Here is a 13,262-nt window from a genome sequence, read left to right as displayed (position 1 = left end):
CATCTCGACAGCCCCGCTGAAGGGGAGAGACGTACTCGTTTCCGAACGCAAGATTTAAAGAGATGCCGGCTGTTCACTAGGGTTTTTTTAAACCTGCAACAGGATTACTCCTTTGAAAAGCCGACTGCTCTTTTTCAAGAGTAGTTACGTTTGCGCACATTTTGACTCACATTTTGATTTATCCAACATTTATCCAACCTTTGTGGCTTAGTGGTTACTCTCATTTTTAAGCTACAAGTGCTGTAATGACACTATAGCTCTAATTTATCCATCCATACATACATTTTCTGCTGCTTATCTGGGTCCATCCAGGTTATGACAGTGCCAGTCTATGCACACCAGAGGGTCTTCCCTCTGGTGTGCATCACAGTTGAACAAACTTGAAACACCTTACCAAGAAGGCACCTAGGACTCACGCAAGTCAGACTAAAAGCTTTTTTTAAATGGTTTGCAGGTAAGGGTTAACCCTAACCCTAACCCAGGTGAAGGATAATAGCTTTTATCTTTCACACAAGTCCATTTTCTATTTGAGCAGCTTGATAGATTTAGGCCAAAGGTCACTCCCAGTATTGTTGCTCACTACATCACAATGTATTTAAGATTACTGGGGTTCATTTATGACAACTGTGCACTTCATAGCTAATCCCATGATGCTGTTTGTATTTAAGCAATGCATTATTAGGGATATCTGACTTGATGCCACAAAAAGAAACCATCATCCATACTGATTAATGCATTTAAACATATTTTTAACACCTGTAACACTTTTCTGTGTGATTTTAGTAAAAAAAAAAAAGCCCACCTTTATCACTTCAGACAGTCTATTTAGGATCAGCTATAGATTATTTTCTGAAATGCCTTGAAAGAGGCCTTTATGTAAACAGTGAATTCAGTGTTAGGCAGTAGATATCTTGGCATGATACAGATATAAAATTTGCAACTTTGGTCCGTGCCACTGGTCCTATTTGTAACACATATAATATGGCTTAGTCACTGGAAAGCCCAAAACTGATAAGGGACAGATACAATCAGCTCCAGGCTATTGTGTACCACAGGAAATTAATCTAAGATGCGGGCTGGGCAAACATACATGCATACATGCACTATAACTCGTACACAAGCACACACATCCACATCATGCACAAAAAATATACACTGATGTCATACGGACGCAGCAACACACCGCACTTATCTAATCTTGGCTTCTGCCTACATAACAAATATGGAAAATGTACCGTTGAGACAATTAACGCAAGCCAGGGAAGAACAAAACTAATTTGGGAGTGTGTAATGGAAGAGAAAGTGAGCGTGCAACTCCCCCAGGCTCTCCTTTAAAGAAGAATGTGATCATCAGCTTGCCAGGCTAAACAAGAGTAAAAGCGAGAGGAGCGGGTGACCCATCTTCCCATCTAGGAACAGCCTCACCCTGCCAGAGTGATTAAAAAAACAAACAAACCACCAAAGATTATACGGTCTTAAGGTAAAAGCAAAGTCTGTGATAAGAAGAGCTGCTTTCTGTGTCACATGCTGGTGTTGCTGCAAAGCCTCAGGCCCTCAAGACAAACCCTTTTTTTTAACCTTTGATGTAGGGAGACCGAGACACTGTTAAGGGGTGTGGAAATTGTTCAGTCGGTGTCAAAAGTTTGCAGCCAGGCCATGCTAAGCTAAAAGAAAACATATTAGTATTGCTACTAAACCTAACTCTAAGAAGGGAGTGCTAGAATGACATCAAGGCCTCGTCAGACTAAGGTGTGTGGAGCCTGGGCTTTTAAAAATGTCCAGTGTTTACAATAAACTCAATGGAAGGAAGCAGCTCAGTTCCCTGAGTGGATGTTCCCGGAGGAGGGGCGGTGCAAAGAAATGGAGCTGTGAGCGTCCCCCACTCCCCACCACCACCCACCGTCCTGTCTTTATCAACACGATCATATCAAATCTATGTTTTTGCTAAAGTTTGCAAAGACGCTGTTGTCACTGGTTTTGCAAAATCAGCGCGTGCAATCTGTCAGCTGACAAAGAGCTGAAGCATCCTGTTGGAAATATTGCAACACAACTAAAAAAAAAGTCTCCACGGGATTATTATGGGGAAGAGACAAAACACTAACTCAAGCGATCGACTTCCTACACTTCAAGTGCCCCAGGGCGTATCAGCGATACCACATGAGATAAACCCGAGACAGTAATGTCAGTAAATGGGCGCTGTGATGTTACAGAAATATTATAGCCACATAGCGTGGATTTGAGAAGGGCTGTCAGCTTCATCTGCCGCCTGCAACACGCCGAGCAGACTGATAATCGCATTTGGAGGTACAATACAAGACGTAGTGTTGTAAGTCTACAGGCTGCACAGCTACAACTGCTTTACTGAACAATAAAAAAGCGGGGGGGGGGGGGGGGGGGAGCTCACACTGTCGTTGTACCACAATGACAGTCAAGCACGCACGGAGAGCCCCATCACAGCTGACCCAAAACTGCTGCCGCCTCTGCTGCTGCTTCGCTTAAAGGAGACCATCAAATATTAATTATTTAATTATGTTAGTGCCCGTGTTCCTGTTATTTCTCAAATCCAAACAAACACACACACGCAGAGAGACACCACACATGTGGGGTTGACCCAATAAGTGGCCAATATGACTACAACACACACACACACACACACACAACAAATAAACACAGAGATACACAAAGGCCTGTGTTATAAAGCATGCATGTGTGTACATACGCACACACTCAAGAGTGGCAAGGAACTTCCAGTACTCACTGCGGCTGTGTTAACGTCCCTGCCCTCGGTTGTGAAATAAGAAAAGAGAAGGGGGAAAAAAAGGCCAGTCACATACACTCTTCAGTTATTCTGCTGCTGTCAGGGGTTAAAGTGGCGTGTGGTGGCGGACGGTGAAACGCTCTGTCTCGGGCTGTGTTCCCGTTTCCTCTCCGTCTCTTGTCTATCTCCTCTATCTTTCCCTCTTTTCCGTCTTTGCCAGCTCTACCACTGGTGGCTTCCCCACCGCTCTGCTCGGGCGCTCCCGTGACGTCACGACGGTGGAGCGCGCGCCTCCGACACGTACCCCGCCCCCTCCCCTTTCCACCTCTCCATCCCGCTCTCCCTCCCTCTCCCTCGTGCACGTCAAACCATCCTCATTAAAAGTCGCAATGACAAAACACCTCATGATTATTATCCATTTATCACGTGGTGATGTGTCACTTTTTTTTTTTTAAATCGCTGCTTTTTCATTTAAATATACCTGAGAATACTATATTTCCCGAATTTGCCGACAAATAGAAATTGGGTTTGATCCTATGAACCTATTGTGGTTTCCTTTAGTTCTGTCATCCATACACTGCTGTGCAAAAGTCTTGAGCCACCCCTCATTTCTATATATTCTGTTTCCAAGGAGCCAGACTTATTGTTTTTATTATTTCTTAAAGAGTGGCCTTGAGCAATAGTACTCCAGGCTTCTGAAGGTCAAAGTTTTTCTTTGGACATTGGCTCCATTTTCACTCATTTTTAGTCCAATCCCTTTACCTAATCATAGTCACAGGAATTTTGTTTTCTTTTCCTTTCTTTTTTAGACCTAATAAGGTCAGTGGTAAGCATAAAAACATAAAAAAGCCACCTAACTCAAGGGACGAACCAGTGGTATGTCTACCACTTGTTTAGCTTGCATAAAATTTATTTATTTATTTTTGTGCCAACAAGGCTAGTCCCAAAAAGCTATTACCCAAAAATTTGAGATCCTTAAAAAAATCAAGCAAACTGTGTGGCAGACAAAAGAAGTTTCAGGCCTAATAAAAATTCTACAGCAGATTTCTCCTTAAGAAATATTAAAAAAGGGAAAAACAAGGAGAAAAGGATGAGGTATGCCAAAATACACAAGAAATGGACTGAAAATTACGGGATGATGAATCCAAACTTAAATTTTTTGGTTCAAATTGTAATCAACAAATACAGAGGAGGTAACGAGAGAAGTGCAACAGTGAGTGTCTACAGCAACCTGTAAACGACCTACTATCATGGACTGGGACACTTTTCAGCCAGCGGTGGTGTGGATCTCCCCGGGCCAAAGCTCATTTAAAAGGATGATGGTAGGAGGGTGAACTGTCAGCTTGCACTTTTGGAAAGACACCATCAGTGATGAAACCTAAACCACATACTGCATCTATTTTGTGATAGATGGTTGAATAGTTCACGCTAGAAGAGTTTGGGTGCTGAGCTGGCCTGCCTGTAGGACACATTTGACATATCATGAAACAAAACATTAAAAAAATATGACAAAGAAGGACTGCTGAGCATTTAGAATCATATATCAGACAACAATGGGACAACGGTGCTCTCCCAACAGTCCAGCAGCTGATCTCTCAGATTTTCCCAGATGTTTAAAGACTGTTGTAAAATAAAGGGGGGATGCTGCATAGTGGTAAACATGTCCCTGTCCAAACCTTTTGGAAATGTGTTTCTCCCAAAAATATTCCCCTGATTCATGTTTTCATGATGCTGGTGGAAAGTGCGGTCTAACACGTTAGTCCAGAATCTCATATAAGTGTTCAACTGGAGTGAGATCTGGTGACTGTGAAGGCTGTAGCGCATGAGTCATATCATAATCATCCTCAACAAATCAGCAGTGTTAATTTACACTCACTCTTCTCTCGATGGCAGCAAACCATGCCAACAGAGCCACCGGATCCTGTTGTTGTAGTGGTCAAGGGTTCAGGCTTGTCCTTTAATTTATCTTCTGTCCATGTGAACTTACTTACTCTTATAAAACAGTAAAGCAAAATTTTATATGTTATTTGTCCGTACAGGTGTTTAATGTGACTTAAAAATAAATGTGGTATGATTAGTTAACTACCTAATACACTGACTCAAGGTGATCACCTGTTCTTTTGTTGACAGAACAAATAGCCCCTCTGACTTGTAAAACACAAATGTAACTAATGTTATTAGATGCTGCCCTGTATTGATGTTCTTTTCTGCAGGTAAAAAAAAATCCCAAAACATAAATAATCTATATTAAGATGAGAAAAAAAGCTCGGCCATTAAAAGGACGGCACAAGGATTTATCTGAAGGAAGGCAATACCAGTAAAGTTAACCTTTATCCTATCAGTCACAGAGGATTTATAAAGTAAACCTTTGGCTATGTGATTTTCTTCCTCCACACTAATGGATCTTTATTGATTTTATCAGATGATGGATTTGAGGATGAGTACTATTTTAACTTGAATGTGAGAAGGCCGTTTGGATGAAAACCTTAGTTTCTTTAGATCAGTAATAGCCAGATTCATCATAAAAGTCTACAGTATTTTTATGTTTTAACAAAATTGTCATGGTCCTGGGTCAAGCGACCCAGTGTTTGAGTTTATGTATCTTTTGTATTTATTTGTGCCTTAGCTTAGTTCACCTAGTTAATTTCTAGATTACTGTGTAGTCCTGTTTCTTAGTTATGTCATCTCCCCTGTACTAAGTTTCCCTGGTTCATGCGTCATGTGTGGTTATGTTTGGTTCCTTGTCTAGTCTGTTATGTGTGTTAGGCCTGTTAAGTTGTGTTGTCGTGTCTAAGTCTGCATGTTTCCTGTTTTATTTTGAAAAGGGTCTTGTGTTCTGTGTTCATGTGGTTAGTTTTACTCTTGCCTGTGCATCATTATGTTTATCCTAGTCAGCTGTTTCCTCATGTGTCTCCACTTCCCCTGATCACCTCATGTGTGTATTTAAGTCCTCTGTTTTCTGAATGTCATTGTCGGGGTGTCTGTTATCCCCACCATAGTCATAGAACGTCATAGTATTTGTTTCTTAGTGTTATTTAGTTTGCTTAGGGTTCCTTGTTTAACCCCTGCAATCATCCAAATAAAGGATCGCTTTCTGTTTAAATCTGCAACACCTCGTCCACATCTGCTTTTGGGTCCTGTTTCAAAAAACACACCGGCGCACCACGCCGTGACAAAAATTCTCAACAAAAAAATGTAGCTACGTCGGTCTTGCGTTATTCTTTATTCCATACCATATGACAGTCAGCACATTTGATTTGTAGTAAGATCAATTTTACTAATTTATTTCTGTGCTTTTACTGAATGGGCCTGTCAGCTTTTTAGTGTGATGCTCGTAAGTTATACTTCAGATTTATGGCACTCCTGGAGCTAGCTGCTTGATGAGTAAATGACTGGAATACAGCATGCATACAGTATGTTTGCAGATTTCCCATAAGGTTATCCTCATCTTCTTGCTCTACATTCACTGGCCACTTCGTTAGATGCACCAGTTCAACTGCTTGCTAATTCAAATATCTAATCAGTCAATCACATTGGCAGCAAATCATTGAGGCTTTTAGACAAAGTTCAAACTAAGAATCAGGAAGACAAGTGATTTAAGCGACTTTGAATGTGGCATGGTTGTGGAAGTATTTCACAAACTGTTGATCTACTAGAAATTTTTAAACACAACAACTTTAAGGTTTTCAGAGATTGGTTCAAAAAGGAGAAAATATCAAGAGAGCAGAAGTCATTTAGGTAAAAATGCCTTGTAAATGCTGGAGGTCAAATGACAATGGCCAGATTGCTTCAGGCTAACATTACAAAAAAGGTGTGCAGAAGAGCATCTCCGAATGCTTGAAGAAGATGGGCTAAGGCAGCAGAAGGCCACACTGTTTGCCACTACTGTCAGCTCGGCATCTTGATTTCTGCTTTGACACTCACATGTTAGGGTCAGAATATGGACCAAAACCTCCGATTAAAGTTTCCAGCGCCTTTTTGAATGTATGCCACCAAGAATTAAGTCAGTTCTGCAGGCAAAAGGTGACCAGTCAGTGTATTGCATTATCTGTCTCTCTAATGCACTATTAACACCTGATCCTAAAGAAATATTTCCAACTAGATGCTAAGTAAGTACGCATGCACACAGACACACATTTACAGTGTCCCAGTTCCCTCGGCGCCAGTCAGTCAGACAACTAAGGTATAAATAGTCTGCTGGCTAAAGTTCCCCCTGAGAGAGGTGGACCAACACGGTTTTGTAAACTGTGTTTGCAAACTTCAACTGTGAGCATTTTTAAAGTTTTTTTTTTAACATTCTCCATGTGTTGGGCATTCATAAACAAGGCATAGGTGAATATAATCTGAAGTTACAGAAAAAAAAGGTCCAGAAGAAATTTCTAAGAAATAGATTTTTAATAGCAGTATAATACAACATACAAACCCCCCCCAAAAACCCAGCTTGTCGTCAGATGATGGTTTTTGGCATTTTGTAAATCCATCTAGTCATTTTCATAAATGCTCTCAGCTGTAAAGGGAGAGGTTATACTTCAGAGAGGTCGTCAGTCCATCGGGAAACCCACACACTCACTGGAAGAACATGTAAACTCTGTACAGAAAACTCAGAACCTTCAGCTCTGCTTTTGGATGCACTGATGATAAGTTGAAAGAAAAGTAAAATTGTTGACTGAATTACACAAGACAGTAAAAATGTTGACAGTCAGTGATGTCAAAAGCAAAATTGTAGACAATGAGTCCAAAACTAACATGTGCATAAAATATGTATATAAGCATTTTTGACTATAAATGCAGTTAATTTCCCATGATGCCACCCTCAAGGCCCTTTATTTGTAAGGCAGCACATCAGCACAATGGCTAAACAATGGTGCTACCTACTGGCTAAATACAGGTAATGCAACCATTTATGTTTATAACTACTTTGTACATGAATCTGTCCTCCGTTACTATGTCATACTACTACGTCTGCTGCTTCTAAATTGTTATGAGGTCTTGGCTGCAGAACATGTTTAGCACTATGTATTCAAAAGCACGTAGCCTCTTCCTCAGTGATAACAACTTAATGACACGTGGCACTTTAAGTTGTGAGGTCCACAGTTAAGTTGTGATGGATATTTGGTTGGCAAAATTATTACCTATCGGAAAGATTCCAAAAATAGGATACAGCTTGCACCTGTTACTTAAAGGAAAGCCAAGCAGATAATACAGAAGAGCTTTTAATGTTGATGGTTTCTCAGTGAAGGTACATCCTGTGAAGGAGTACATCAGGGTTCTGGTATCCACGTCATAGAACGAGACCTCTCCTTTCTCGTAATCGACAAACACACCAACTGTTTTGGGTGTCTGTCTCACATGCAAAAGAAGAATCTCGGAATCACAGGCAAAATATTGCACATCCCATCCAGTGTACCGTGCGCTTAATGTCCAGGCTCCATCTTTGGGGGTGGGAGGAAAACCCATGTGCTTGTTCACAGACTCTTTGACCACTCCTAAAGTCCAGACTTTACTCTTGCTGACACAAACCTCATAGTAGAATCTGCCTGAGGAGAATCCTTCAGTCGCAAGGACATAGGGTTGATTTAAAAATGGTCGCTCAAAAAGAGGAGAGTAAGGCCGTAAACGTATATTAAGTGTTAGTTTTTTGCCACCCTCGTACACCTTGAGTATTGGATGGGCTACATGGGGATCAAAAGTTAGAGTCATCGAATTACACAGCTGGATCATCATTAGCTTGTCCCGAGGTGGTCTCCACTCCTCTTCAAAATCATATTCTCTTGATATCCCTTCTCCTTCAATAAAATTGTCTCTCATTAGTGGTTCTGCTGTAGCAGCCTGTTCAGCAGCATCACAGCCATCAGACGAATTGAGCTCATAAACAAGCATGCCCACTTCTTTACTGAGTATCTTTTCTATCTGAGCACTGTACTTCTTCACCATCCCCAAATATATCTGTTGACTCATTTTAGAAAGGCTGTCTGTAAAAGGAGGCACACCGTGGGACAGAGGTTTAAATACGTCCTTATTGAATGCAACGTAGTGGAGGGACGAGCAGCTGTGCAGGAAATGGAGATGGTCTTCTGTCTGTAAAAACTCTTCCAGTTCAGCTATCCCCCTTCTTAACTCATCTACTTCTTCTTCCAGCAGAGCTATGTGGGTTTCAGCTTGTGTTTCTACTGCTTTGTGCTTCTCTTGGATTAGCTTAATTAGCTCGTCCTGGTTTTTTAGCAGAGAGGCCACCAGAGCTCCTAAAACCACAGCAATATCTGCTACCTCTCATTCTGATTCGTCCTTGTTTTGCCGAGCCGAGCGTTTGGCTTCCTTCACATGACTGGATTTGGTCTTTTCCATTGCTTTCATTTCTGATGTTAAGCTCTCAAGCCGGGCTTTCCCCTCTCTGAAAGCACGTTCGGAGGGGATGGTTACGTGTGTCACGTGGTCGTCTTTCAAGCACATGAAACAAATACACACCTGATCTGTGCAGCAGAAGAGCTCCAACATCTTGTCATGCTTCTGACACACCCTGCCCTTCAGGTTTGATACGGGGTCGATCAGCTTGTGCTTCTTTAGGCTTGCAACTCTCTGATGAGGCTCCAGGTCGGCCTGGCAATATGAGGTCAAACACACCAGGCACGTCTTGTGGGCCTTTCGCTTTGATCCGATACAGACATCACAGGGCACCTCCCCCGGTTTAGCAAGAACCTCTCCATCCTTTACTCTCATGCTGTTGAAGCACTCCATCATATCTCTGAACTCTGTGTTGACCTGAAGCTGAGGTCTGCGGCGGAACCTCTTCTTGCAGAGGGGACATTGCGTTACATCACTGCTGTCCCAGTACTCTGTGATACAAGTCTTGCAGTAGTTGTGTCCACATGGAGTAGTGACAGGATCAGTAAATGTGTTAAGGCAGATTGAACAGAGGAACTGTTCCTCACACAGCAAGCTGCTGGCTGAGGCCATGACTAAAAAACAAACGAACAAAGAATGAAGACGACTTAGAATTTCAAATAGACAAAACATTAAATTGTATATAAAAAAGTGTCTTTCAAGGTAAAACTTATACATATATATGGCTAGCAACGCTGAGATTAATCAGTTTGACCTAATATTTTACTTTAGTGAAAACACAACTGAAAACAACATTCTGGATATCATATAATTATTTGGTTTTTTTTGTTAAATTCCTTATTTGTAAAAACAAAAATCAACAGGTCAGCTCTTCTACACTTTAGTAGTAACTTTAAACATTACAGCACCGTCTTATATAAAACCAAAACCAAAAAATTTAATTAAGACATTTACTGAATTACTACAATATGCTACATACACTCACCAGCCACTTCATTAGGGACACCCGTTCAAACTGCTTATTAATGCAAATATCTGATCAGACAATCACATGGAGGAAGCTCAGTGCATTTAAGCATATCAACATGGTCAAGATGAGCTGCTGAAGTTCAAACTGAGCATCAGAATGAAAATTAAAGGTGATTTAAGTGACTTTGAATGTGGTATGGTTGTTTGTACCAGAAGGGTTGGTTTGAGTATTTTACAAACAGCTGATTTGCTGAGATTTTCCTGCACGACCATCTCTAGGGTTTACAGAGAATGGTCTGAAAAAGACGAAATATCCTGAGGAAGCCAGTTTTCTGGGTGATAATTCCTTGTTGATGCTATACAGTGGCTACACAGCCAAGGCACTTGGAAGAGCATCTTGAACCCTGTAGCAGATGGGCTACAGCAGCAGAAGACCATACTAGGCGTTACTCCCATTTACAAAGAATGGGAAACTGGGCTGCCATTCACATATGCTCATCAAAATTGAACAACAGAAGATTGGAAGATGTGTCTTGGTATATACAACATGAAGGCATGGATCCATGCTGTCTTGCATCAAGCTCAGGCTGATGATGGCTGGATAATGGTGTGGGGGATATTTTCTTGTCACACTTCGGGCACCTTAATGCCAACTGAGCATCATTTAAACGCCACAGCCTACCTGAGCATTGCTGCTAACCCAGCCCAGTAATGTGTAACTAATGTATTGGCCAGTGCATGTATAAGCAGAGATGGGCAGTAACGCGTTACTTGTAACGCGTTACTGTAATCTGATTACTTTTTTCAAGTAACGAGTAAAGTAAGGGATTACTATTGCAAAATCGGTAATTAGATTACAGTTACTTTCCCGTAGGAACGCTGCGTTACTGCGTTACTAAAACCGTGATTTTTTTTGCGAGAATGTCTCATGACAGTGACGTAAGCAAGTGCGACGTTGGTGACAGCAGCTGTGTGCAGATCAACAATGGATAATATATCGAGTACAGGAGAGAGTATGAGCGTGCAGCGTTTAAAGTGTGGAAGTACTGACCTTACTTTGAGTTTGATTCCATAAAAAGTGACAAAAACATTAGCGTCCATCGTGCGTGGGAAGAAAACTTCTTTTTACAGCGAAAAAAACCCCTAAACTTCCAAGCAAGCACCGAGTAGCTACGACGTGATGGGAAACTCACAGAGACACTCGCGCAGATTCTTCAACTGACCGCAGCACACCTACACCAGGGTAACCCTCCGCCTACCCTGCTCCTGCTTTACAGGTGAAAATAGAGCAAAAGGACCGCTGAGTCTTTGACTTTATTTATTTTCTGCTGTGTTTTACTTGCATCTGTTTGAAAGAGTGAGTGAAAACACAAAAAATATTTTATTTTATGTGCTGGAATGTGTAGAAAATAGGTATAAATGTTAAACTAATTTATTCAAGTCAGAGAATGTTGCATATAATTAAATGTTTTGCTTGATGCATAAAGTTAAAAGATTAAAACTGATAAAACAAGTTAAAAAAAGAGACTTTTCCATTTGATTACATTTTGTATGATGGATTATGTAGAAAAAGTAGAATTGGGCTGAAAGATCTATCACTTTATCACCTCTTCAGGTTGTAAATTGTGTTTTTAAAAAGTAACTAAGTAACTAAGTAACTAAGTAATTAATTACTTTTGAAAATAAGTAATCAGTAAAGTAACAGGATTACTTTTTGGGGGGAGTAATCAGTAATTAGTTACTGATTACTTTTTTCAAGTAACTTGACCAACACTGTGTATAAGTGATACTTCTGGTATTATCAGATTGTAAATGTGGTTTGTTTTGTTTTGATATTTCATTTGAGAATTATCTCTGCTTAAAACAGGTTATTCATGGAAGAAAAAAGAGCTTGATGTGTAAGACATAAATAGAAATAGGGTCAAAACCAGTAAACAAAGATGTTGTAAGTTGTAAGATATGCTTATATGCACATTCATTATTTCTCCACTGAAACTTTAAGAACAAAATCAAGGCAAGTAGCAACCTATTCTAGTCTATGCTGGCAAAATACGGAACTTATCCCATGGTGGAGATCCGGAAAGTCAAAGTTACATGTTATTAAAAGACAAACAGTTTTTAAAAAATAAGTTTGCTGCTCTTTGCCTATCGTACTAGCTTTAGCAAAGTGTTCTGCTTGTGACTTACTGCACACACACACACATTCATAAAGCACAACCACAAAACCCTGAGATTTGTTGAAGTTGACTGACTTTGCGGATTAGCGTTTGGCACATCGCTAACACGAGGCTGTGTACGTCGAAAAGACGACGTTGTGTGGACGTTTGTTCACAACCATGACCTAACTATACTAGTTGCCAAAAAAAAGAAGACGAGCATAAAAGAAATCTATATTTCTAACTTTATCAGAGACCGTCTAAGAGCTCAGCTCTACGCGGAAACAACGTCAAAGTCCGGGGATGGGTTCACATTTCTGCCGTCGTACCTCGCCCAGTTTTGACCGTATCACGTCGGCGTTTCAACTATCTTTGCGGAGTGTTTTAAAAGAAATTACACAAGATAAAAAAAATGTCAAAGCTTACCTGCCCAAATGTAGCGTTGAGGTTTAAAACAAAATGCAGCTTTTTCACATTAGGCGTGCAGTTTCATTTCCCATTTCATCATCCATCAGTTAATGCGCAGTCTCCGAAGGAAATAGGGTTGGTTTTTTTAAAAAAGAAAATTGTTTATTTATTTATTTTTGCATAACAACCCCTAATTTCTTTATATTTTACTTCTAAAGAGACAGACTTTCTTAGGAATTTTTTAAAAGTGGTCTTGAGCAATAGTTTTAAAATGTTTTTCAGTCCAGTCCTTGTGTTGAAGGGTTTTGTGTGTGTGTGTGTGTGTGTGTGTGTGTGTGTGTGTGTGTGTGTGTGTGTGTGTGTGTGTGTTTTGTGTGTTTTGTTTTTCTTTGTTAAGCTAACACTGACATACGAGTAACTCAAGCATAAAAAATAAACCAAACTCCAGGGATAAACCAGTGCTGTGCCTACACATCCCTGGATTTAGTCTATTCTAATTCTTTTCTTTCTGATGTTACATTCTCAAGCCCGGCTTTCCTGTCTAGTGGGATAATTGCAGAGGGAAGACTTGTCACATCACTGCTGTGTCAGAACTCTGTGATACAAATCTTGTAGTTGTGTCCATATGG

General features: G+C 40.5%; 2 protein-coding genes across 16 annotated transcripts in view; both read right to left on the bottom strand.

Annotated features, from left to right (window-relative positions):
• The window catches only part of LOC101463811 (ELKS/Rab6-interacting/CAST family member 1), a 157,767-nt gene extending 154,740 nt beyond the window's left edge, over positions 1-3,027 (bottom strand). For 14 of the 15 annotated variants that reach the window (XR_013093956.1, XR_013093957.1, XR_013093958.1 and 11 more), the window contains exon 1: positions 2,759-3,027. The gene's annotated coding sequence lies outside the window, so the exon portion shown is untranslated. The remainder of the gene's footprint in view (positions 1-2,758) is intronic. The other variant, XM_076876186.1, reaches the window with a different exon arrangement.
• Positions 3,028-7,165: 4,138 nt separating this feature from the next.
• Positions 7,166-12,752, bottom strand: LOC101465836 (E3 ubiquitin/ISG15 ligase TRIM25). Its single transcript, XM_014409596.4, has 2 exons — positions 12,652-12,752; positions 7,166-9,714 (listed from the first exon to the last, which is right to left on the bottom strand). Exon 2 carries the CDS (start codon positions 9,710-9,712, stop codon positions 9,029-9,031), a length of 684 nt encoding a protein of 227 aa, XP_014265082.2. The 5' UTR covers positions 9,713-9,714; positions 12,652-12,752; the 3' UTR covers positions 7,166-9,028.
• Positions 12,753-13,262: the final 510 nt, after the last annotated feature.

Source organism: Maylandia zebra, linkage group LG17 (genome assembly GCF_041146795.1).
Source record: "Maylandia zebra isolate NMK-2024a linkage group LG17, Mzebra_GT3a, whole genome shotgun sequence".
Classification (NCBI taxonomy): domain Eukaryota; kingdom Metazoa; phylum Chordata; class Actinopteri; order Cichliformes; family Cichlidae; genus Maylandia; species Maylandia zebra.
This window is presented reverse-complemented; position numbering and strand designations above follow the sequence as displayed.

Bases quoted from the DNA above. Each gene is read 5' to 3' on its own strand.
- LOC101465836 (XM_014409596.4), bottom strand. From the start codon at position 9,712: ATGGCCTCAGCCAGCAGCTTGCTGTGTGAGGAACAGTTCCTCTGTTCA.